Source organism: Solea senegalensis, linkage group LG14, assembly GCF_019176455.1.
Source record: "Solea senegalensis isolate Sse05_10M linkage group LG14, IFAPA_SoseM_1, whole genome shotgun sequence".
Taxonomy (NCBI): Eukaryota; Metazoa; Chordata; class Actinopteri; order Pleuronectiformes; family Soleidae; genus Solea; species Solea senegalensis.
This window is the reverse complement of record NC_058034.1, coordinates 6,779,374-6,804,541: the sequence shown is the minus strand read 5'-3', so window position 1 is coordinate 6,804,541 and position 25,168 is coordinate 6,779,374. Positions and strand designations below refer to the sequence as shown.

At 39.8% G+C, this 25,168-nt stretch overlaps 1 protein-coding gene across 1 annotated transcript in view; it reads right to left on the bottom strand.

The window, feature by feature from the left end:
• Positions 1–25,168, bottom strand: part of faf1 (Fas (TNFRSF6) associated factor 1) — a 55,582-nt gene that overhangs the window by 14,575 nt on the left and 15,839 nt on the right. Inside the window, exons 7-15 of the mRNA XM_044043690.1 lie at positions 24,937–25,042; positions 19,499–19,585; positions 11,408–11,503; positions 11,192–11,315; positions 10,817–10,880; positions 10,637–10,718; positions 6,210–6,364; positions 1,725–1,861; positions 1,551–1,639 (exon numbers count right to left, since the gene is read on the bottom strand). Of these exons, the coding sequence (XP_043899625.1) occupies positions 1,551–1,639; positions 1,725–1,861; positions 6,210–6,364; positions 10,637–10,718; positions 10,817–10,880; positions 11,192–11,315; positions 11,408–11,503; positions 19,499–19,585; positions 24,937–25,042 (940 nt within the window). The remainder of the gene's footprint in view (positions 1–1,550; positions 1,640–1,724; positions 1,862–6,209; positions 6,365–10,636; positions 10,719–10,816; positions 10,881–11,191; positions 11,316–11,407; positions 11,504–19,498; positions 19,586–24,936; positions 25,043–25,168) is intronic.

Genomic DNA, 25,168 nt, shown 5'->3' with positions numbered 1-25,168 from the left:
ACTTCTCATTTCTTTTTGTCATAATGATTATTTTTTGTGTGATTCAAGCAAGAGGATTATAGCAATCAACACTGAGACAACTGGCAATAGTCAGTGACCCACCTGAGGAAGTTTAACCCTCAGGCCGTGTGTGTATATGTGCGTGTGACAAGACTAATTGCTTCATCAATGTTCCCATAACTGAGAAGCTATGAGTCGCACATTAGTATTGTTTGCGAGGCTGTGTGGTTGACTGGATTTAAAATGTCTCATATGATGTGACAGCTGTCATCTACAGATACAGTAGTCAAAAGGATGCACAACAATGTCACAAAGTGTGGGAATAAGAAAGACTACATGAGACAAATTGCACAGACCAAAACATTTGCATGTGTGAGACGTGGGAAAGAAGTGACATTAAGAATTACAAATATACAAAAATATATCTTTTACAGACACAGTACTAGGTAAAAGCCTTAGGGCTTTGTTGTTTTGTGTATGTAATGCTCAAGCATGTCTTCAATATACCTGGTGTAATAGACACATTTGTCGACATGAAATAGGTCAAACACAGGTTTTACCAATAACATTAATTAGGGTTCCACTCCACACTAAAGGTCACTAGACAGTGCTAGTCTTGACACTTTAACCTGTAGAAGCCGTTTTCTTTCCTGAAAATGTTTTTTTATTTTAAAACTGCAGACATGTTTTATAGTATTTTCTGGATGTGTTCCAATAAAAAAAGAAATAATAATAATATTAATAATAATTACAACAATAAAACAACCAATCTAACGGTGGCTAAAACTTTTGCACAGTACTGTATATTACGTATTAAATTTAGCAAATAATTTAAAACAGAAATCTCAGTCTGAAGAGACAATGTATTCAACAATGGTCAATTCACAAATGTTTCAACTTGTTATGCAAATGAGAGAGCAAAAGACAGCCTGGGAAAAGTATGTGAATACAGACAGAAAACCTACCAGGACAAATACACTAATCGTGTTATTCATACTCTTGTTTGATGTCTCTGGGTAAACATATCAGTAAGTAAGTGGTTAAGAGGGTCAGGTGAAAAGGGTCCTGCCTCTCATCCATGCCCCAGATTCATGTCTATGGCTTTAAAGTTCATCACCACTCTTCAATCACTCTTTCTCTGTGCAGTGTCTCCTTCAGTGGTGTTTGTCCACTTTCTATTGAAGTAAAACGAACAGCCGACAGACACGGCACAGTCTTACCTACACAGTGCTGTGAATGGGAAATGGTCCCGAGTCCTGTACCTTTTTCAAAGACCAAAGACTGTAGTTTTACTACAAGTAAATGGGAATGAGGTGAAGTGATCAAGTGTTCTCTGCTTGTCATTACACGTTTCTCACAGTCTAACAATGCAGTCTGATCTGTTCCAACATGTTGGAAAGACCAGCTCAACCAAAGCCAATGAATGTCAATGTGGCTACAGTCATGCTTTGCGTTATTACTCGTTTTTTTTCTTCTTCTTCTCCTTCTCCTTCTTCTCCATCTCTAGGGGTCGCCACAGTATGCATTGAAAAATGTATTGAGGACTTTACCTCATCTTTGATGTCCTCTTGTTGCTGTGCTGTGAAGATCTCCATGGCTCCCATTAACCTCATCATCAGCTCGTCCACTGTTGTATTGCCTAAAGATCAAACAAAAACATCAGTTATAGGCAATTATATCTACAAAATGTGACATTGTTACACTATTTATAAAATTGAAATTACCTTGAATAACATTTAGAACTTCATTGGATGTGCGTTTGCCCATTACTATGAGGAGCAGGGGGAACTGGTCTGTCTTGTATGTCCGTATAGTTTGTGTCACAACACTTCCAAAGTGCCTCGTGCACATGGTGAGTAGTCTGAAAGAAAAAAATATTTTTTTTAATCGTACTTAATTCCCTAGACTTATTTAGTGACTAAATTCCCAGAGCCTGGAATTGAAATAAAAGTCAATACAACATGAAGAAGGCAAATGTGAATATGTATGTAAATAAACATATAACACACACAAAAACTGAAAAGTAAAGGTGTATTCTTCAGCTGTTTAGACTTTTGGAATATAAATATACTTGTGGCAAAAAGGACTTTGAAGCATTTCTTCCTTCTTCCCATATTCCATCAGATTGACAAGCTAACTCAATTGGAACCCCAGATGAATTAGTATTCCTCACCTGACACCCAGAATTGATAGGGCAAGGGAGGATTTCTTATTCCATTACAAAGACAGAACTTTTTAAATTAACATTTCAGAGAGGGAAAAGGGTAGCAGGCAGCCAGGGTGCTGCCAAGCTCCCTGTAAATGTCATAATATTAATGAATTGCTATAGACTGAATGCAAATATAGATTAGCTTTTTTCTCCTGCCTTTTAATAAGATCTACTTTAATAACTGGCTGGTAAAATAGAAAAGTAATGGAATGGATGGAGGGACAGCAGGTCAGAAGAAGAAGAAGATAGATAGGGAAGGATGCTGACTGAAAGGGGGTGTAACTCATTAAAACACGAGTCCAAAGCCACAGGAGCTACTTGCAGACTTCTCAAAACTGTGAAATCAAGTATTTAATCTTAATGTGGTACTTTCTAAAGTATTCTTTACACAGTATGCTAAAAATATGGATGAAAGGATAAAGATAGTGAAAAATTGGAAAGCAAATGTGGCTAATGTAATGAATTTAAGATGCCGTCAGATAATAGTGACCTTTGAGTGACCTACTTCCTGCAGTGAAAAAGTTGGGTATCCTAAATCCCACTGATCATTCTGTCCTGACATTTGTCCCTGTTCAGACCATGACTGAGGCAGACCATAACAATAGCCCACAGAGAAACTCTAACCTGTAATGAAAGGCCAGAGAACAATGGACGCCAACTTGAAGGGTAACCCAATCTTACATCTCCATGAGCACAAACCAACCTACTTTAGTTTCTTACTCTAACTGAGAAAGTCAGTCCACCGCAGCAAATATCATCATCACCACAACATAAAAACTACTCAGTCAGGAAGTACGACATATCCACTGTCACTCACTCTGTATCAGGATATGAAACACTTAAGAATCCACCCATAAGTTTAAGTATGGACACAATACTGAGGGCAAGAGGAAGTCAAGCTATTCCAGGAGCTAAGATGAACAGTTCATCACAGTCTCATTCAGCCATAACATAACATGGCAAAGAATGTAGCCAAGTCTGTACCAGACCCGTGGCCTTTAAAAACCTTCAGGGGCAACTATCTACATGTAAAGGAAACACCTGCTCAGACCTTGCAACTACAGTGTTCAAGAATCTGATGCTCAATGACACTGACAGCTTCTAATTTATCAGTCATCTTGTCTCCATCACACTCAGACAGCTAAAATAATTATTGTTAATGTTAATGTGTCCCTGGACATTTTTTCAAATCACCGCAGACCGTGAAGATGTGAGTGACAGATTCTCAACTGAGCAGCTGATGAGTCTAACTAGTACAGTAGTTTTTTGGTGTGTTTTTTTAAACCAGCGACCTGTATGAAAATTAAGTATGGGAACCAGATGCTTTGATAGCTCACTGTCTCAGACAAAAATATGGACCCGTTTTGATATGAAAATTCCATTTTGTTTACTAGTAACACTTTCAGGTAGGAAGATGTCAAGAGGTAAAGGATCGATTAACATGTTCTTAGACGTTAAAGCACAAGGAAATACCCACATTGCAAGAATATAGTAGAGGTGCTCATTTACAGTCACCGAGCTAATGGAGATAGAGTTTGTTAGTGTGGAACAAAAGTGTAATGGTAACAGTAATTTTATATATACAGCAAACTTCATTTCAGATTCATTTTCCACGTGTGACAATTTGACTCATCATCCAATCAGCAGAACTGCATTTTTGCATCATTAATTATTTTACTGGGAGGCTGTGAGAATACAGAGAGCAAAGCAACAGGCACATTCCAATATCAGCAGGTTCATCAAACACAATCCGAATACCCTTCCAACAGCCTGTGTGACTGATGCCAATCACCAGTCACTTTGGATCAACCAGAGAGCGTGAGAATGCGGGGAAGCGGTGTTATGTGTGAGCGAGTGAGCGTGCACATGTGCATGCATGCGTTAGAAGCAAAGCTGTGACTGGCTGTGTGTGATGAAAAGCTCCAGATGTTGCCTGCCTTTTAATGTGCAATAAAAAGGCTCAGCTGGGGCAAAAAGCAAAGGAGGCTAATGGGAGAGAATGGAGAGTGGAATGGAGGAAAGAGGGAATTTCCTTAAAAGAAATAATGGAGGGTTGAGGTCAAGGTGCGAGTCTTTCTTAAATGGCTGCTACCCGAGGGCAGGCTTAAATCTTGAGGTTCTGATGAGAGGGAGGAGTTGAGGTCGTGAAATAGAGAGAATACATTTTTTTTTCTTTTTGTAAATGAGAGGAGGACGAGGACGAAAAAAAGTAGCAGAAAGACTAGATGAGGTTTAGTTTGTTGTTGGCATAATGTAGCAGGTTCAACTGTACGCAGGGGATCTGGTTGTCATTAATAGAATGGAGACCAGATATATTTTTGAATTATTGTGGGTGAAAACACTTTGTAGAAAATGTACTCAGCAATAACAGTACTCACATACAGTGGCAGAACATGTTATAAACAGCTGTTGCAAAAAAAATTGTCAATTAGAAACGCAGGCTGCTGGAACTACACAAGCACTTTTGAGCAGAAATTGAGAGATAGAGATCTTTGGACTCCGAGGGAGTGCTTCATCTCCCACTGACCCTCTATTCAGACAGCTTAGTCAAGATTGGCCAATCGGGGGCCTCACCATACAAACGCAATGCCCTTTGTAAGAATGCAACCTCAGAGTTTCAAAAAGAGAATGAAGTTGAGGAGAGAATGAGAAGACAGAGATACAGAGTGTGAGCAATAGAGTTAGAGTTGAATGCCAGCAATTAGGAACATGTCCACATTATTTTTTAAAAGATGTATAAAATTAAATGCTCTTTGTACATCAAATAGTCTTCAGTCCACACTAGCAATTTTATATTATCGTCTTGATTTTATGGTCTTAAAAATGCTTAAAAACAAATAGAAAAACAATGCAAAGACCATTTAGTGGGTACCAATGACTAAATAAACCAAATAACAGGGTTATCTGGTATTTTCTACTTTATACACTCAAGCTGCTCTCTTACTGACAACATTTAATTTTCTCTTTAATATCCTCTTTATTAGATACACCTCAGTATTTATGCAAACAGTCCACCCGTCCTGACAGTGAGTCACATATAAATAAAACATAAGGATTAAGTATGTAGTGAGGGCTTAGAGGGTTCAGTTATTGCTTGACGAAACTTTACGGCTCGGAGAAGGCAATTCTAGACACAGGTGCCAGGATCTGTGAGAAAGCTGGAGAATAAATTCATTGTTTAAAGGGAAGTTTATTTTAGTTTTCTCACTGGCTTGATTATGAAACTCAAAGAGCAGGGGATACCACTGGGGTAAGACTCAGAAAATATTTTGTTATTATTATGATGCGAGATCTGAGTAATCTATATTCTTGTTTCTAGATTTCAATATTTAATCTGATAACTAAACTAGATGATAGCAACTTTAATAGGCGTACAAATTAAAACTATATCTGATGTTTGTGGTGTCAGCAACCTATTACTAAATACAACAGCAGCTAAAACAGGGGTAAACATAATATAGAAAAAAGTTGATCAAGACTGATATAGAGCTCCGGTAGCACACAACCAAGGTAATGCCCTCTGGCAGGAAGCAACGCTTTTCAGCCCGATAGACGTGTATTAGTCTAGACAACACATAAATCAGGCAATATGTCACACAACGCGTCTCTCCGCCAGCAGTTTTCATCATAAAAGTGAAGATGTTGATTCTCTGTAGTAATTTAAGTGTACCTGCTATTGTGTGCAGCCTGTGCAGTATTTTCATTTACCTCTATCACACAGCTAAATGGCACTAAGATACACAGGGAATAAACTAATTATATGCTGTTTATTGCTGTTTCATTGAGGTTTTTAAATACTGACTACTGTTCGATTGTAAGATGTTGATTTGTGTACTGTTTTATGCCACTGGTAACAGAAACTCCTATTCAACATGGCTTCTCACCATCACATATTATTTGCCTGGTGAAGGTCTAGTACTGAAACATCCTAAATGGATCAATGCAAGTTACACAGAGTAGGCGGAATCCCTTTAATATTCACAACAACAAGGTAATGTACCTGGCTTTGTTAGCTTCCTTAGTGACATCCCATGCCCATGTAATGAAGTTCTGGCTCAGGTACGAGACAATGGAGTCGGCACACATCATTTGAGAGCAGAAGACGTTGCTGAGGACACTGTCGTCATTGTGGAGGTAGATGGCCAGCAGCTTTCTCTGTGGAGAATTAAATAAAATCAAATAAATGGAAGGTTTAGAGGATAAGGACATTTTTTCCTGCCAGGAATTAAGGCTTTGGCAACAGACTGATTTTATAGGTAGGTGGTTTAGTGTTCAAGCTAAAGAATAAATGGTTGGCTGTAAACAGATGGGTGCACAGTTTTTTAAAGCGATCTCCCAGGAATAACAGAGCTAAAGCACGCATATCCCAAAAAAAGTAATCATTGATGAGACTGTAATCTCTGAAATGAAAACATCCATTCATCTCTGATCTGTAGAGTGAGGTCTCTCAGCAACGTGTTGGTGTTTCATCACAGGAGTTATTTCCACATTATATGACTATAAAATTACATGAAAGACCACTGAGTGCAGAGCCAACATGACTTCTGAAGACCACAGCAAAAAAAAACTGGCAAATACCACGCAAAATCAAATGCAGTGTGGTGTAAATAAAACTTCTCATAGAGGCGAGGAAAATATGGAGAAAACAAAACAGACAAATCACTCTGTTTATTTTACACCAAATGCCAGCAGCCTGTTCAGGTTAGTAGCGGCAGGGCCAGACAATATTGACGAAGCTCCAAATCCAAGGATATTGACACCATCATATAAGCCTGGTAGATTCTCCCTACTGACAATCTAATTAAAAAACAAACACACCCACAAACATAAAAGGTTCCAGGGGACAATGTTGGAAATAATGCTCTCTAAATTACATGTCACTTCTCTTGCTATAAAAGAACAAATAAGACATCTCTCTTAGTATCTGCTTGGTTCATTTTTAACTGCGGCCGTGAAGGGGGAGTCAGGAGATCCGTTTCTCAGGAGCTGTAATGTAGGCTACCTGGGCCAAAAAGCAAAAAAATATACACAGGGCATAAAACTTAAAGGGAACTGAAAGAAGAAGTTGTGCTATACTGTGGCCTGTGTAGAATGGGAATGGGAGAACACTGCTGTGTTTGCTCAGCGATTAGTGCTTTAGAATAATCTCCAGGGCTACTAGAGAGAAGGAGCTGGGGACTCATTCACTGGGCCGATTCAACAGCCTGAAAAGATTAAACACTCATGCTGAGAAGACAAGCAAATTCAGTCTTGAGAGAGGAATGAGGGTGAGGAGGGAGAGTTTTACAACATGAAGAAAAAAAAAACCCAGATGCACACTCAAATACTGATGTACCAACAACACACATGCACAGATGCACAAACTTAACTGGTCTGCTCGGCACAAGTTAAGAACTCGCACATGTATGCTCAATTAGAGTAAATATAAAGACTAATCAAAGTGGGCATTTTGGTCAACTGAACTCCTTCATCTTCGTTAAACTGTCCATACCCCCTCTATTGCCTCTCCACTTTCAAGTCGGATCTTTTGTATTGCCTGTCTTAGCGGGGAGGAGCAAATCCCTCAGTTCAGCTAAATTACTAGGTCCGACCTGTGCTAGATAGTGACCCCATAGCCCTTCCTCACACCTGTTCACCTAAATCTAAGCTTGCTTTGTGTATGCAAAAGAAAATAAAGATTTCACACTGCAGAGCACTGTGCACTGTGAGTAAGCTGGAGTCTGTGAGTCTTCACCATGCAGAATTTGCATAGCACATAGCACGCTATTATTCAGTATGTCTGACTACAGCACAGACACTACATTTAATTATTAATCCCACAGAGCAACCGGTTGTAACAAACAATTATTTTCATTATTTAGTACTCTAAATTACATTTTATGTCTGACTGCAGTGCAATATTATACAGTATTTCCAATAAAATTAATGTACAAACTAAATAATAAAAATGTGAATGAATGGCCATTAACCGGCCAATATAATAATAATAACATTAGAACACAAAATCCCAGATGATCTGAATTTAATGTCTCAATACACAGTTGCTGAGTGTTGCTAAAACGGGATTTTTAGGTATAAACGTTCACCAGCAGGAATATGAAGAACTGATATAAACGCATGTTTATACCAGATGTTATTAGAATAACATCTGTCATGACTATCATGTTTGTATTCACACATATGGTAATTTTAACACTAGAGTTACTTGATACCACTGAATAAGACACGGACATACACACACAACAAGGTACAGAGTGAGTGAAGGGCAGCGAGGTCCTGATAGTGGCTGTTCTACAAATGGCAGGCTCAGTCTGGAAAAGCAAATACTTCAAAATAAGGAGCTCATGTGTCTGATCTAATGACCCCGCACACAATGTGGGAAAACACATTTAAATTGATGCCCAGCCACACAGGAGATTCTCCACGTGCAGCTGAAAACACTTTTTTTTAATGAACAGAAACGGCATCAAATTTGATGCTGACTTTCTCCAAAGCGTAATTACACTTATTGAATTAAAAGTCACTTTAAAAACTGCATGTTAAAGCTAAGCAGGGATCTTTTGGCTATGCTTCTTTTCATCTACTGATGAATGTTATAGGATATCTTCATATACATTTACATTTCTTTCCTGCCTTTTTACTTCCATACTACACTTTTTTTATTTTTGTGTGTTTTTCATACACACAAGCAATTATTTCAGGTGCAGTCAACAACTAAAGAGAGTGTAGCTTGTGATTTGATCCGATAGCTGTATGTACATCTGTATGCCATTTGCCAGTTGGATTCTCTGGTGCTCCTTTCTCTCGACTCTTGGAGGCTATTTCTGGGTTTTAAAGCAGATACTTGAGAGTGATAAATCCCTAAACTCCCCTCTCGAGCAAGGCTATGAATTTTGATGTGGCCTTGTGTGTGGCAGACAGGAGAGATGAGTCTAGAGTGGAGGAGAGTGGGGTTAGAGTGATTAACCACTGCGTTGATGGGGATTTAGTGAGGATCGTGGTTAGTGATGGGTGGCCTATCTCTCTGTACACTCTGACTAACCACTGATCCCCAAGAGGTTTCAGCTCAGCTCAGCTCTGCAGCCCAAAGCATTTTCATTAAGGATGGATTGAGTCAATCTCAACAGTTCCCCCAACACACACCTTCAGAAACACTTCATCAAATTTGGTGTTTTGCTTAGTGATTAGCCTGTCCCAGGCTTTGAGAGAGTGAGACTGATTCCTGTGTTTATAAACCCACTGAGTAGTCCCCCTTCAGTCCAATTTGACCTATTTCAGTATCTGCTTAATGAAGTGGGCTTTCTCTATGAGGATGAGGAAACAGAAAGTAGATTTTTTTCAAGTGGAGGCATGGAGCAAAGCTGGGTAGATGGATGGAGGGGGGTGGGGGGTGGGGGGGCAGTGTAATCATGCACATATGCTACTGTGTATATGTAACCATCAAAAGCAGCATGATTTGGCCTGTTGTCTCTGATGCTTGAGACAAAACAAGACAAACACAGAACAGATCAAATAACTTCTGTTTTCATACACATTTTTGTGCTTCAATAAAGCCATTCTCACCATGGCACAGTTGGCAGGCTAAATAAAGCTCAATCAGAATTTAAAAAAATAAAATAGAGTGGAAATTAATACTATTTTGCCCCTGTGCTGTGTAGAGCACAACAGTGCAATACAGTGTGTGGGAACACCAGGGAGACCTCTGCCATATTGTGCTGGCTTAATTGAGGAAATCAGCTGAGAAGCAGGCGAGATGCCAAGCTCCGCTTTAGATTTTTTTTTCCATCATTATTTCACACTCTCTATATCCCTTAACCTTATGCTGTAACTTCCCCTGCCTATTATTCCTCTTTTTCTCCTCACTCACTGCCTTCCTCAAACTATCTCACTCCGCTCCTTTCTGTTATCTGCACTGTATCACTTATTTTACCCTCCCTTCCTCTGTGTGTGGCTGGTGATCTGAACCCCCTAACATCTTGCAGTGTCCTCACAGTCTAATAAGGCTGTAATCCACACAATCTGTCAGTTGATACAAGCATCCCTAAAAGGACAAAAGCTGAGAAACAAGGGAAAAAATTAACAGCTAAAAATAAAGCCGCAGCTGTCAGGGTGAAAATTTGTCGAGGTTTTGATGAAATTATATCAATGTGGTTATAAAGCCATCTCCACACAACAGTGTGGGGCAGACAACCTTCTCCATGTTGTGTTGGGCAAAGACAACGGCTTAGAAAAAGCCATGACTTGACTCCACCAGGCAGGAAAAACATCAGGGTTAAAAGAACAAGCCAATATTTGTAAGATCAGAACATTGTATTTTATACAAGTCAAAAGGTAAAAATATTTGGAGGATAAAAGTTAAAATGAACAAAGTGTTTTTGTCAAGGTATACTTTCTTTCAGGCTCTGAATAATTCAATCGCTTACTTACATCTCTGGCTTTGCCATAGAAGGCTTCTTGAGATGCTGCCTCCAAAGACCCAATGAAGAACATTGGGTGGTTCTCTCCATATCTACACACACACACACGTATGGAATAGGAACAGTATGTGAACAGTAAATTAACACATAGCTACATTCCAGCCTTGTGAAATTTCATACCATGGCTCACCTTGAGGAAAATTCGGCAGTAAAGTGCAGTAAGGCATCAGCTTCATTCTCACTGTTTTCTGGCACTGTAATGACAAATTTAAAAAATGCATGGTCAAGTTTTAGATCCATGTTGCGAGGATTTTGAACCAACGTTGAAGCAACATTTAAAAGAACCCAGATTATACATTTCTGTAGTTTCTTTTGAACTTTTTGATATCCAAAGAACTAAGTAAAGTGACAAAACAGTTTGGCATCTCCTTTCTCAGGCTATTACAAGAACATGGCATTTTGTGTTGGTCTCAGAGCCTGTCCTCATATAGCTTTATGTATGAATTTTGTAATGTAACATTAAAGAGATGAACTATATTATTATCAAAGGCTCCACTGAACATACTCATAGGGGATTTCCGACAGGTTGAGGAGCCCATTCCAAACATCTCTGAGTCGTCCACACCAAACTCTGACGCATCTTCAAAATCATCACCCTCACTGTCGCTGATCATATGGACATCGGCACACTGTAAACACAATTTTTTCATTAATTTTCAGACAAAGAGGAGTGTTAACGAATAGAGAAATGCATCCTAACAGAAAGAGTGCATGTATATACTTCCTCTGTGGGCTCCTGGGCATTCGCTGTGGAGGACCTCCGACAAACACTGAGGTGATGGCAGGGATAGCTGATTCCAGAAACAGCTAGCGTCATCTAAAAACAAGAAACATAACACAAGAGTGAAAACAAATATATTCTTTAATGTAAGGCCAGCCAATTAAGTATATATGTGAAGCGACTCAAAGTTAAATTGTGTGCTTCTATACATTAACAGACTCCTGCGTAGCACAGACTGAACTCTAAATTAGGACAAAATAACCCCACACTGCGGAAGCTTGACCTGTATCTAGAACATAAGATATTTTAAGATTAATAATTGCTTATGTCTGTAATCAGTAGAGACCTTGATGAGGTGTCAAGTACAACTGTAGCAGCACATGATGTGACGATGGTTTGCAGTAAGAGAAAACCTGAATAATGAGTTCCCAAAGACTAAAGAAGGTTAGGGGTGCGATATCTTGTCTAAGATAATATTGTGATTATTGTTTTAAGATGTGGAAATAAGAGTTGTTCTCACTAATCACTGTGTCCATTGATATAATCTGTTTGCAACAATTAAAAATTCATTTTGATATTGACAAATTACCATTATTGTCAAAATACAAAGAAATATCAAGATATTATTTTTGCCCATATTGCCCACCCCTCATGAAAATGTCAGTGTTCAGTGAATTATTGCAGCTCGTGGCTCAAAGCTCTCAGACCCTGAGGGCCATGACATGAGTGACAGAGGTAAGGTTATTGCAGGGTGTAGTGAAAAACCTCTATCTAGTGCTATACAAAGATTAAGACCCAACTAATAAAAAAAAAGCTGTTAACAAAGTTGACCAGTAAAAGGACCACTAAACAAACACCCATGACTTATGGCCTGAATAAACTGATGCTCATCACAGGAGTGCAACAGTAGATTAATTCACATTCACTTTTTAAGGAGGAAAGCCCAGATGCAAATACTTTTATGGGAGAGTGAACTTCAAAACAGCAGGGCAGAGGCAGCGCAGGCAGGCAGGGTGTGATAAGAGGCAGGGAAGCTGCTCGTCCCCCGCAGAGGTCCTGTGATCTGCTCTATTGTCAGGTGCTATGACACACAAAGAGCAGCTGGACGTGTTTGAATCAGGAGACGATTACATGCAACGCCAATTGAGTCTGAAAGGGACTTCAGGGAGTTTCTCCCTCAGTCACACTCAATATGAAGTGGCCCCTTATACTGGCCTCAGCTTCTGCAACAAGGGAGAACAGTGTAACCACTAGACCTTGTCAGCAACATGGACTCACTTCTGAGTCTTGCTGTGCAACTGGCAATGATAAGAACCAAAATATCTGATAGTATATCTAAAGTCCCCTAGTCTATTATATTACATTTACATATTACATCATTCACACTACCTTATCTCTTTCAGTGTTGGAAAGTAAGTTAGGTGAAACAAGAAAACATACAAAAAAAAAACAAATGCACCTCATGTTTCTCAGAGACTGAGATTACACACATTTTTCATCTAAGATTTTGAGCATCTATACAATTGTGGACAAACATGATAACGGAGTATCATAATGTATAACTGTTTAAAGTGCCCACACACTTACTCCATTGCCATAAAAACCTTAAGTTGCTCAATGATATATACAAATAAAATTGAATTGAATTGATATATAATAAAGACATTCCTGTCTGGTTGTTGTACACACAAACTAGTTTTCCGAAAAGACTTGAATATATACTGTACAGCAGTGTCCAAAACTGGAAACCATGCATGATTGATATATTTATATATTGCTACACAAACAGCCCTAAAATTAAAATCAGTAACTGGCTTGTTTTGAAAGAGTTTGTTCTGAACCATGAATAATGTGAATTTCTACATAATTCATAATTAATTTATTCTCTGTGTGATTTGAGTAAGTACATGTTGTGGTTATACTCAGTGTAAGAAAAACTCACAAACTATACTTTTTTGCAGCTTTATGGGGATATAAGTGGTTATAATTACAACAGTCTTTTACATTCCCACCAGCTTGGTAACCAAGAACAGACGTGAGAAAGGAATAAGGATCTGCCCTGAAAGTTCAAGAATGAGTAATATCCTGATGAGTATATCTCTCCCATGTTGTCTTTAGCAAAGAGAACTCTCCAAAACACACAGTGGCTAGACTGACATGCAATCATGAACTTGCACAAACCAAGAGTGACATCAGCACGAAAGGGACCAATAGTCAACAGTGCCTCACATCTTAATAATTGTAGAGGTAAAACGAGTTGTAAATGAAAACAAATAATATGACTTTTGTTCCTCACTCAATTAAAACTTTTCCTTGGAGGCCATGGACAATCACAGCCACAGAGCAAAAGGTGTGCACACAGATAACAGAAGAAAGATAGTGTTTCTAGTCAATCACTAGTCATTAGTTGCAAGGCTGCTCTTGACCATGAGAATTATTTCAAGGACAGCACATTATACGAACACCGATGAAGAACACCTCGTCTTTGCCACTGTAACTTAACCCTAAATAATTTAGAGCCTTGGTCCTGAGCTACTCATTTATCTCAAGAAATTTGTAGTGGTAATGGTAATGGCTAAGGCAATGGACTAAAAACAATTCTGCCAACAGTATAAATAAAGTTGATTAGTGGCAGTGTGGGGGGTCAAGAGGGAAAAAAAAACAATTACTTAAAAAAAACAGCTAAATTCACTGAAGTCCTAATGGGTGTCAGGTCTAATGGTTGGGTTTCCATTGCGAGAGATGTGGGTTTTGCGTTTGAGCCTTAAGCTTGTAAAGGAATGCTCCCCAAGAAAATTCTGTCAGTTCCTCAAGTGTGCAATCAAATATGTGAATCTCAGCAGTGGTTGCAGGGAGGATCCCTATAAACCCTTTACACCCACTCCTCATAATGAGAGGCTTTCATTTGAGGGTCTAATAAAGTCTAAAGTGTATAAATAAAGTCGATTGCTTCCCCTGTCAAAGACAGCATGGAGGGTTTGGGCTGACATGGATTCAAGGAGGGGAGGTGAAAAGGGAGAAGAAGAAAAAACGAGTTGAGAGGCTCTCAATGCACTTCGTCACTTTGACCCCATGGCTTCTCCCAATGTTGAGGTACACAAGTGCAGCTTGGTGGCTCAGTGGTAAAATGTGGAAACAAGGCTAAAGCCCCACAGGGCACGAAGGGTGGGGGGGGTAAGGTTAACCCACCCAACTGACCCTCTCCCACATCTCCACACAAAGGAACTGGCTCTTCTTTTTTTGGATTCTTTTAATTAACACTTGCATTGACGCTCTAAGCATTCAGAGGCAGATACAAGGAAAGAATTTTCTCTCTGTTAACCAGCCTCCCCCCCAAACCCCCCATTCCCCTTCTCTTCTCTTCCTTTCATTCTCTCCCTCCATTCTTTCTGTGTTTCATTTTTTTCTTCAGTGTTTGGATTAGGTGTCTGGCTGTGAGTGTGAGATAATTACTACTGACAGCTGCACTGACAGGAATCACAAACACACTACCACCTTAGCCCACTTTCTCTTTGATGGAGCAAGGGAGGAAGAGTGAGAGGAAGACAGGCCAAGCACAGCACACACCAAACTCCTGTTCGTTCCCCTGTCCAGGCTCCTTTGAGCTTTGCTGAAGATATGACTCTTGTAATTAGTATCTGAGGTTTTGCATAGTGTGTCAGTGAGGAAGTGTACATACACATACATCCAAATGCAAACACAGAGCTGGAGGCTAAGGATAGCATAAATACATGACGACTGGATGAGTGGGATGTGTAATTGGGCATTGTGGCGGTATCTCTTCCATTCCATTTGGCATGAGCCTCGTGTACGAGTGTTCGTACACAGTGTTCCAGGTATTACTAATGTTGTGGGGACCTAAATCTATTTACAAAGTCACATTATAGGGACTTGTCTTTCTTATGGGGACAAAAAGCAAATCACCATAATGTAAATTATTACATTTAAAGGTGAAAACATGGTTGGGATGAAGCACTTCATTAAGACTAAAGCAAAAGAAAAACTAACTCAATGCTGAATGTCACCTGAAGGCAGCCATTCACACAAGGGGGGCTTTGCCTGAGCTTACAGCTGAGGCTTGTTGCTAAGGAAACCACCAGGCAGAGGTATGACATTAGTGTCATAAGGGAAATGGAGGGAGCTGCTGGCCTACAAGGCAACACACCTATCGGAGGTGCCACAGCATTAATACATTAGCAAACACATGAAACACTGCAGAAATATCAGCAATTAAGTAAGGCTGTAAGATGGATGTCCCACTGGCTGTCAGTCACTCCAACAGGTGTGGAGGATAAACTGTCAATCATAGCAACTGTGATGAGAAGAGGCCTGCCAGGAAATTATCACCATCGTGTACTGTTAAATAAATAGCCAAAATAGCCAAGAGAGGCAGAGAACATTGGGGAAGTCAGTGTATTTCAAAAAGGAGAAGGGTGTTGATGGTCATGTTGGTCTCTCAAATCATCTATGACAGACACCTCCATCATCATCTTTAGCACTGTTCAGAATAGCTTTGTCAATACCACAATGTTTGTGCTCATCTGATGAAAGGAGTTCAGGACAAAGAGCAATGACCCCAAAATCTGACTATTTTTATAATCTTTTGATGAAACTCAACACGCAATCCTGCCTACTGTAGCTTTAACTTTCTTAAAGAAAAGTTAATTTCATCAAGTTGAAATTGTAGTGCAGTCTGATAAGTATATTTTTCCAGTACTATCATGACTGTTGTGATGATAAAAAAAACAAGTGTAAGTACACATTACACCAACATTGCACAGCCCATTGAGAAAAAATTTGACCATGTTGTTGTTTATGTTATCTCGACTTCATAAACAGCGTAAAAACATTTCAAAATAATATTTGGCAACCTAGAAATGAGCAACACCTCCTCTTGCATTCTGCTTTTACTACACTTCCTTTTACACTTGGCTTCCTCCATTTACAAAACACAGTACTCTGAATACACTGATTTGTCGTTCATTTGAGCATTATCCAACCTGATCCAATTTCAACTAAATGATCCAAAGCACAATAAACAATGAAACACATTGAGTGGACTACATGGGGTGGGGGGGGTGATGCAACAGGTAAGCACTTGTTTGACTGAAAGGTGAGAATGTCTCTATAATGCACAGATTTTCTATGGTTTAACAATACTTGATATAATTTAATTAACAATACAACAACTCAAATAACAAGAAGTGATACCCTGAAATGGTTGATCCGTTAGAAGAACAATAATGGAAAAATATATTTCTGTTCTTTTTCCCTGTGACCTACTTATGACCAACACGGAACAATAAAGTCAATGGCTTCAGGAGTCAGATTGGAAATATCATTGAGACAATACTTATTTCTCAATTTAAACTTAATCATTAAATTCTTAAACAGAGAATGACATGAACCTTACTTACAACACTATACCAAAGTGTTCAAGCAGCCATAAAAAAACAGTATGTTTAGTCAGACAGGCACATTTGAAGTGCAAATATACACAAGCAAAGGTAAATGCAAGCAACCACTTAGATCACAAGCAGGAAGGCCAAAATGAAGCTAAGTAGTAATCGATTCCACTGCAAGGGGGCTAGTGTGCAGAGCTAAGTGTAATCTGGGGCCTCTGGCTGCCATGTTTATTGGCCCAAACCTCAGGAGATGAGCCTGGGCTAATGAGCTAGACACTAATACTGGCTCCCTACCCGCATGCTAGGCCAGCCAAGCCCAGGGCTTTCTCTGTTAATACCTTCAGACGTTTCAATAAGAGAGTGGTGGCTAGAGCGGAGGCCATTATTACACTTCTGTGTCTGTGCTTTTTTAATATCTCCTCATCCAGGAAACACAGACCCTGCAGATGTGTGTTAGCCAGGGCCTATGATGCCACAATGAGCTACAACCTATTCATGATCTCTGGCCATCATATCCATGGCTACCTCTGGAACTGGCTGAGATTCACAGCTAAAAAATAAAGATGGCAAAATTACAAAGAAAAAAAAATATTTACATATTTTCAGAGGTTAGATTACATGCGTTAAAAAAAAAAATTATAATAATTTGTCACTACATATAAATGTAATACATCAGTGGATTTTCTTTATGAATCCATTTTAAAGAGTGTCGTTTTTTCATGATCATGGTTTTTAAAGATAAATATTCCTCTTTTGTGCATGAAAGAATACCGCACAAATGCTGGAGAGGGCCTCCTTTTGCTCTCTTAAAAGCCTTAAATCTTTGTAGTAGTGATGCAAAGCTCTGGACTATGGTGGCAGTTTTCTGCTGCTGTAGCTCGTCCACCTCAAGTTTCTAAGTACATTCTGAGTTATCCTAGTTATTCTCAACAAGACAATTCATCCTTACACTCTCACCAACAAGGTGGTTCTCACTGCTAATGTCTGCAGACAATTTTTGTTTCAGTCAAGTTAAATCTAGAGTTCACTGTGTATTAAAAAAAAAATCCCAAGAAATCAGCAATCGGTATCTACTGAGGATTTTGTTTGGCACTGTCCTGCTGCAACATGGCCTGATTGCATACTTGTATAGATATTCCTAATAAAGTGTTAGTTGAGTAATTGTAATGGAAATGAATAATTCATTATCTCAAAGTTTCACAACATGATTTCTATTCATTGTTGTCAAGGAAAGAAAACGCACACTGTGTTCAATTAAAAGAATTGAATTCATTCAGTTTCACAGAACAATCGCAAACTTGGTCCAGCACAGCAGCAACTTTAACAGCAACTCCTCCGTTTTGATGATCATCTTTACTTACCCGAAAAATCTTCCTGTGCCTTCTTTGGCTTCTTATCTTCCCTGCATGCATAATTTGTTTAACTTTTTATCTCTAGCTGTCTTTTATTATACATTTGTTTGGCGGTTATGGGGCAGTTATGGCTTGCAGGCCACAACACAAATTGAGCAAACAATGTCCTGAATTGATACACACATTGATGAAACAGCATATTTGCTTTCTTTGCTTAAACCTAAAAGCTTTACTTTGAGTATTAACACTATACAGTTTGGATACTATACAGGTTTTAACACCATCACATTTACACCTGGTATTAACGTATCTCCAGTGTCCACATTAAGTTTGATTCCTCGGTCAATTGGACTCTCCTCTTGTTTGCACAGATCCAAAAAATGATAATAAATATTACAATACACAAACAAACAAGATAGAGGAATTAGTATAAACAAAGATGGCAGTCACTGGTAAAGCTACATGATTGTGTTTGCTTGATTTAGCTCTCATCTTAAATTCAACTAATGCTTAAATAATGTTTAATTAATGTCCATTATTTAGGGGAAATGTACATCGTTCGGTCACAACGTGTGCTTGGCCATCTTCAGAGGTGGTTTGGAAGATTGTTTTATAATCAATCGTCCCTATGTCTTGTGGCATTTACACTGTAATATCTTGTAGTCAAGCACTATCTGAGTGCAAACTATTCACCCGAAACACATTTTAATTTTAGCACTTGAAAAAAAAAAAAGAAACAAAGTCAATACCAATACTCCAACCAAACAGCAATAACATAGATCTAAAAGGAAAACGTTAGCTGGGGTTAACACAAGAATGTGTACACAACAGCTCCTCAATGTAGCATGATAAACCATCCCATACAATTAGCATGGGAACACATATGCTGTCAAAGACGGGGTGAGACAAAAGGGGTCAGAGGTTCCTCAAGGTTCTGTATGAGGGACACTTCTGATCAGCTTGACTGTGGGCAGACTGAATAGCAGAGTAGAGTGACCCTGTGATGGGAGAGGTCAGTGGGACTCAATGATGTGAGCTTTAATGTCCACAGATAGAGGACACGGAATGGGAATCGTCTTTGACATCTTAATTAGCTTCAACATCTTACTCTCATGCTTCTGACAGATGGCTGTGGCATGGATTATAAAAGACAGAGCTACAGCATGTGGAACAGTATCCGCTGCATGTTTATTCCAAATATTAAAATAATGTAAATTAACAAACTGTAAACCATAGATTATTTTTCGCCTGTACTAATCAACTATATATTATTTTGATTGGGTGCGTGAGTGTGCACGTGTGTGTGTGCGCGTGTGTGTGCACGTGTCCCTTACAGAGTCATCGGATGCTGATGCAGGCCATCCCTCCCATTGTTGATGCCGGACTGGTATGTTGGTCAGGTCTGAAATGTTTCTCTTCACCTGCAAAGATTAAATATTACTCATTAAAATAAATGTAATAATTATCATTATTCACAAATTATTGCTGTCGAGACAATATAAAAAATGGTCACAACAGTATTTCAGTAACACAATGTAGGACTCGCTCTCAGGGTCCCACCACAGTTGGTAAATGGTATTGTTTGCGACAAATAAAATAAATGTTGGGGTAACGTATATTTGTTGCTAACGATACCGATGAACTCTGAAGCAAGTCTGCTAATGTACAAACAAATGTGTAAATGTGTAAAAACAGTGTCTTCAGACCAGGTACAGTAGCCTGTGATATAGCATTTTATACAACTATGATTACTTTGTTTTATTTTTAAAGATATTAGAAATTAAAAACTAACCCCCTGGAAAAAATGACAACCCATCTTATATAACCTTCTGCTCATTGTATGCACATTGTTCCAATCTATTGATTTATAAATGAGAGGGACAAGAAAATAAGATTACTTCAATAACACTGCCTGACACACAGCAAGCTCAAATGCATTAGATGCAGATGACAAACAATTTACACTTAATAATGAGCGGCTTTACGGCTGTGACTTATGTCATAAAGTAGAATGTTGTAGTTCTTTTTGTGTCATGGTCCCACCCAAAACCAGAAGTTACATAAGGGCCAATACAGGTGATGCAGACCAAGGTGCCATTAACCCTGTTCCAAGCTTTTGTATCATCAAAATAAGGAATTCCACTACACTACACTCTTTATTTTATAAAAATACTATATTCATAGTGGAAAATACAAATTTACGATCAAATGACTCTTTATTAAGCAGCATGATGATAACCCCTCATGGAGACAAAGAATTAAGGAGGAGATGAGTCAAAAGAAGAGAATGGAGTAGAAAAATAAATAAAAAAAGACAGCCATTGTTATCAGAATTCTTCAGATGCCACAGCTAATGCCCAGCAACAACAACCCCACACTCTGAAATGAACAGTATTTCTCTTCTCCTATTCACGTGCGGATGCTCCATTTGCGTCATTTAATAACATTCCTTGCTTTTAAACAGTTAGCAGCCTGTCCTTCAGAGTCCCGTGTTGCACCGTCCAGTGGGCTGTTGGTTTAAAGCCCTAACGCCAGCCTGATGTGCGCCTGCTGAAGCTGATCAAAGCCATGTCGGCGTCTGAGCGCTGGCGGCCATGAATTCTATCCATTTGTTCGGCAGGATCCTGCCCTTCAAGCCCGCAGGGCTGGACACAAATGCTGAGAAAACTATCTATTGTGGATCAAAGATCCATCCAAACACACAGGTCAAATCCTGTCTTTGTAAAAAGCACTGAGGAGAGATGGATCCTTGGGTATATGCAGAGCTACTGATCATGGAGGTGGAAACATAAAGAACGCTGCAAATAAGTCAAAGCCAATGTCAGGCAAAGCAGGAAAGAGGTTGCAAAACACTCAATATTCTGACAATTTGCATGAGTATATGTACTGCTGTAAGTTCCTTAGAGCACAGACACAGGACGGAATACTTGAAGAAATTATTAAGTTTAAATCTGAATTCATCCACTATCAACTGTATATATTTTATCCACGTTACACATCTCTCAAGAAACTAATCACCCTCTTCACTGGTTTGGTGTTGGCTGCAGCACAGCACAGCAAAGCAATCTGTAGTACAAACAAGCTGAAAAAAAAAAAGAACAATAATAAATGAGTGGCACAGTCCATCCTTTGTCTTTCCATCATAAATCCCACACCTCACTACTCGGTACCGATCCTTATGAAGAGAAGTTATGGCCATGATAGCAGTCTGGGGTCAGAGCGGGTGGCCAGTGTTATTACAGAGTGTAATATCTATGTTTGACCAGCCGGACTACAGGGATTTGAGTGACCGGCTGGCCGGTCGATGAATAGAGGGGAAAAAGGGAGGAAAGGAGCGGCATTAACACTAGTAATGAAGAGGCTGCAGTCAGAGGTTAAAGCAGCATCAGAGAAACAACAAACGAACGCCAACCACAGGGAGAGTTGAGGTGAGAGAGGTGGAGGAGGAGGAGAGAGAGGAGACAGACAGCAAAACACACCTGGCAGAGGAGACAACCTGATCACAGAACACAGAAAAACAGCGGGCCTGCCCGCCAAACTCTTCTGACAGTTTTTCACACTGGTCTCTTCTTGAAATATAAATATAAATCAAATTAAATAAATGCTCATTTATAATATGTAGAAACCCAACAGCAGGTTAACACAATGGCTTGCACAAGACTAAAGATTCTAAGTAGCCAAACACTTTGCTGTGGTCCCCAGCTACAAAGCAATGCATGTGTTGGACACAGCAGCAAACACAAGAGACAACAGTACTGTCTCATGCTGCCCCCTGTCTGCCAAAACAGCCATGATACGAAGTGACACTGCAACAAATTAAAACAATATTTTTATCCTTAACACGAAGTAATTCATTTCATGGCAAACTCCTATGTACAATTGCATGCTAAATAATGTGACTAAATAATACTGAGATACTGGACTGTGTGGTTCAATAAGCAGAATATCATAATAATAGTGGCTCCAGTAGCTCATGTAAAATATTAAATAACCTGACATGTACAAAAAGAGGTTTAAGTGTAACAAAGTAACTCAAAGAGAGGAGAAGATTATTCAAGTAAAACTCTTGCATTGACAAATGCAGCATTGCTGAGTTGTTTGCTGCTGGACATGCAGAGATGAGGCAGAGGTGTAAGAGCCACTTATTCACTACATTAGCAAGACTGGCTGTGAAGCTCAGCTGCTGGCAATACACCTCACAGCAAAATTAATGATCCAATCATTGTAAACGCCAATTGCCTGTAATCCCTGGCTGGAAGCAAATCAAAGAAGAGGAAAGGTTTCCAGTTAACAGTCACAAGCTCCCTCACTCTTTCGTATCGTCTCCCCTAGGCACCAGATGCCTTTCTTTCATTCCTTTTTCGATCGAGCCTTCTTTTTCTCAGCTCTGCCTGAATTTGGTTCCTATACGTTTCCCAGCTGCGGAGCAGGGATGGGGCCCAGGCCCAGCCCTGGGGGGCAGTAAAGGAGGGAAATCCCTAGGACAACTGGTCTGGTCACGGACAGCTCAGGACCCAGAAGCCATCCCTATTCTACCCTCTACTTCCCTGGCAAACATTTGCTCTCCAGCTTAGCTGAGAAGCTAGCCAGCAACTAACCCTCACACTCTTGTCTGGTAATGCCAATCAGAGTCTACACACCCCTGTGCTCGAGAGATGGAAAAGAAAGAAGATAGAGAGGGTATGCTGGGAGAGAGAGATGGAGAATGAACGGATCGAAAGGGAGGGGTAGGGGCAGTTCTCCGAGAGCCACAAGGCAAAGCCAGAGCCTTTGGCAAAGACAAACAAGAAGATAGGACTCTTTCCCTATTGATATGCACAAGCAGGGACCATCGGCTAGTCTTCATCTAAGACAAAGGGGAGAATGGGGAGAAAAAGGCGCTCTGTCGTGGAGTCCATATGTGTCTGTGAGTGGACACAGTATGAGGAAAAAGGGGAGTCAGGCGGGCTGAATATGGTGTTACTTCTTTGTTGCACTCTTCAATCTTCTTATGATGAGAAAAATACACGACTCCCCTCATTTTTGTGTTTTTATCCCAAGTAATCGAGGTCCGACTCATTTACAATCAACATGATAAGTTATTCCAGTGTAACATCACTGAGGTCACCGATGACCCAATAGACTATAGTGATTAAACTTGCTCCTGTAGCTCACACTGGCTACTAAACCCTCTCAAATAGCATGTCTGGACATGTGATTTAACGATGCATCATTTCCTCACCTATGACAGCAATAAAGAAGGAAACAAGCCAGCTCCCTCGCGAAAGAGTAAATATAAAGAAAGCTTGATCAACATGGGGCAAACAGAGTCTAGATCTATGCAGGTTAAAGTTCTGGGCCTCATTTTCACTGCAGGGGGCCTTGAGATGCCTAAAGACAAGCATGTGTAAGGAAAAGACCACAACATGGAGGCCTGTTTAAGCCCACATTGTCCCTTCACTATCCACTATGTACTCTTACAGCACCCCCACCAAGCCGACAGTCCTTTGCCTCTTTTCTGAGTCCACGGTTCCCCCCTCCCACACTGCGGGGACCCCTCCCCAGTGTTTGTAATCCCAGCAGAAACACTTAAGGTTCACAGTGGGCGCTCATCAAAACCATCTGCCTGAGAGGAGAGTGAGAGAAAAGGGGAGGGATGATGGAGGGAGGAGAAAAAGTAAGGGAGGCTGAGACCAGGGAGGCGAACTGCCTCCTCTAGTTCAGATGTTGGTTGTACTAATCTGTTCAATTAGCACAATTACAAGCCCTGCCAGTAGGCTGATTATTATTATTAGTGTAATCTTCACCTACATCGAGGATCCAGGGCCAAGCCACAGTGGCAGTGATGAGCAACAGACATTTGATTGGGGCTTGATAGTAAATACATTGTAGTCAATGTAATACATGGAGACCATAAAGGTTAACCAAACTAAAAGGTATTCAAATTTATACATAATTACAAAAGGAAACTAAAAAAAATAAAGGACTGACTTACGATCCAATATATGGTATTTGGTGGAAGTGACGATTATTTTAAATCAAGACTGGCTCTGATCAGTCTTATGGGAGCTCATTTCCTCTCACCTGTGACAGCAGGCAACCCACTGTGAATAATAAATGATGCCTGCTCAGGTCTCCCTCTGATTAGGGGGTGGGTGAGTGCAGTACAGGCCAGTTATACCTGTGTGTGTGTTTGTCTGTACTGCTGATTTGAACTCACATTAACATATACACATGCTTACTTATCTCCATAGGCAAGCAAACACACATAGGTCTAAATCAGTCTTGCATTTGCAGCTGTGACAGCAAAAACCAACAAACAGAGAGGTGTAGTGGTTTCACAATGGGTCAAATACGAGTAACTATAAATATTTCACAGGCTGCCAAATCTACTGTTTAGTTTCAGATGAAGAAAATGAATAGACTCTGTCTCTTTCCATTGCTCCTGCATGCCTAGATCAAACAATGTTCAGTTATTTAAGCCGCCTCCTGGACCGCTGAGACTGCTGAGAGAGGGGAAGAAAGACGCAGTGTAGGCAGAGTGGGAAGAAAAAGAGGGGGTTATACCAGACTGCAGCTGTGAGAGTAATTATGCGCTCGGAAATGTGATCATTTGTGATGAATAATGAATCGATGGCTGAGATAGACTAGCAATGTTTGGCAAATGGAATGAAAGCTGTTTTATTGGAGACCAGAATCAGGTACAATAATATTATGTATATGAGAGTCTGAGGGTGAGTTACTAAGAGCTTTCTCATCTCAGTGAGTGTCTACGTGCATGTGGGTGTCATACTTCTTGTATGGTTCTGGAGCCGGGGAAGTTGAGGCTGTAGTCCCTCTGGGCCTCACGGTGGCTGATGACCAGCAGGAAGTTCTGGTTTAACGAATCTTGAAGAGCACTAAATGAAGAGAAATAAGAAAAGTGAAATGGTGAGAAACACAGATAAACACAGAAAAACAAACTGGAAATGCTGTAAAGTGATGCAGAAAAAGACATGTTTAAGAGAGGTAGAATAATTGCACAG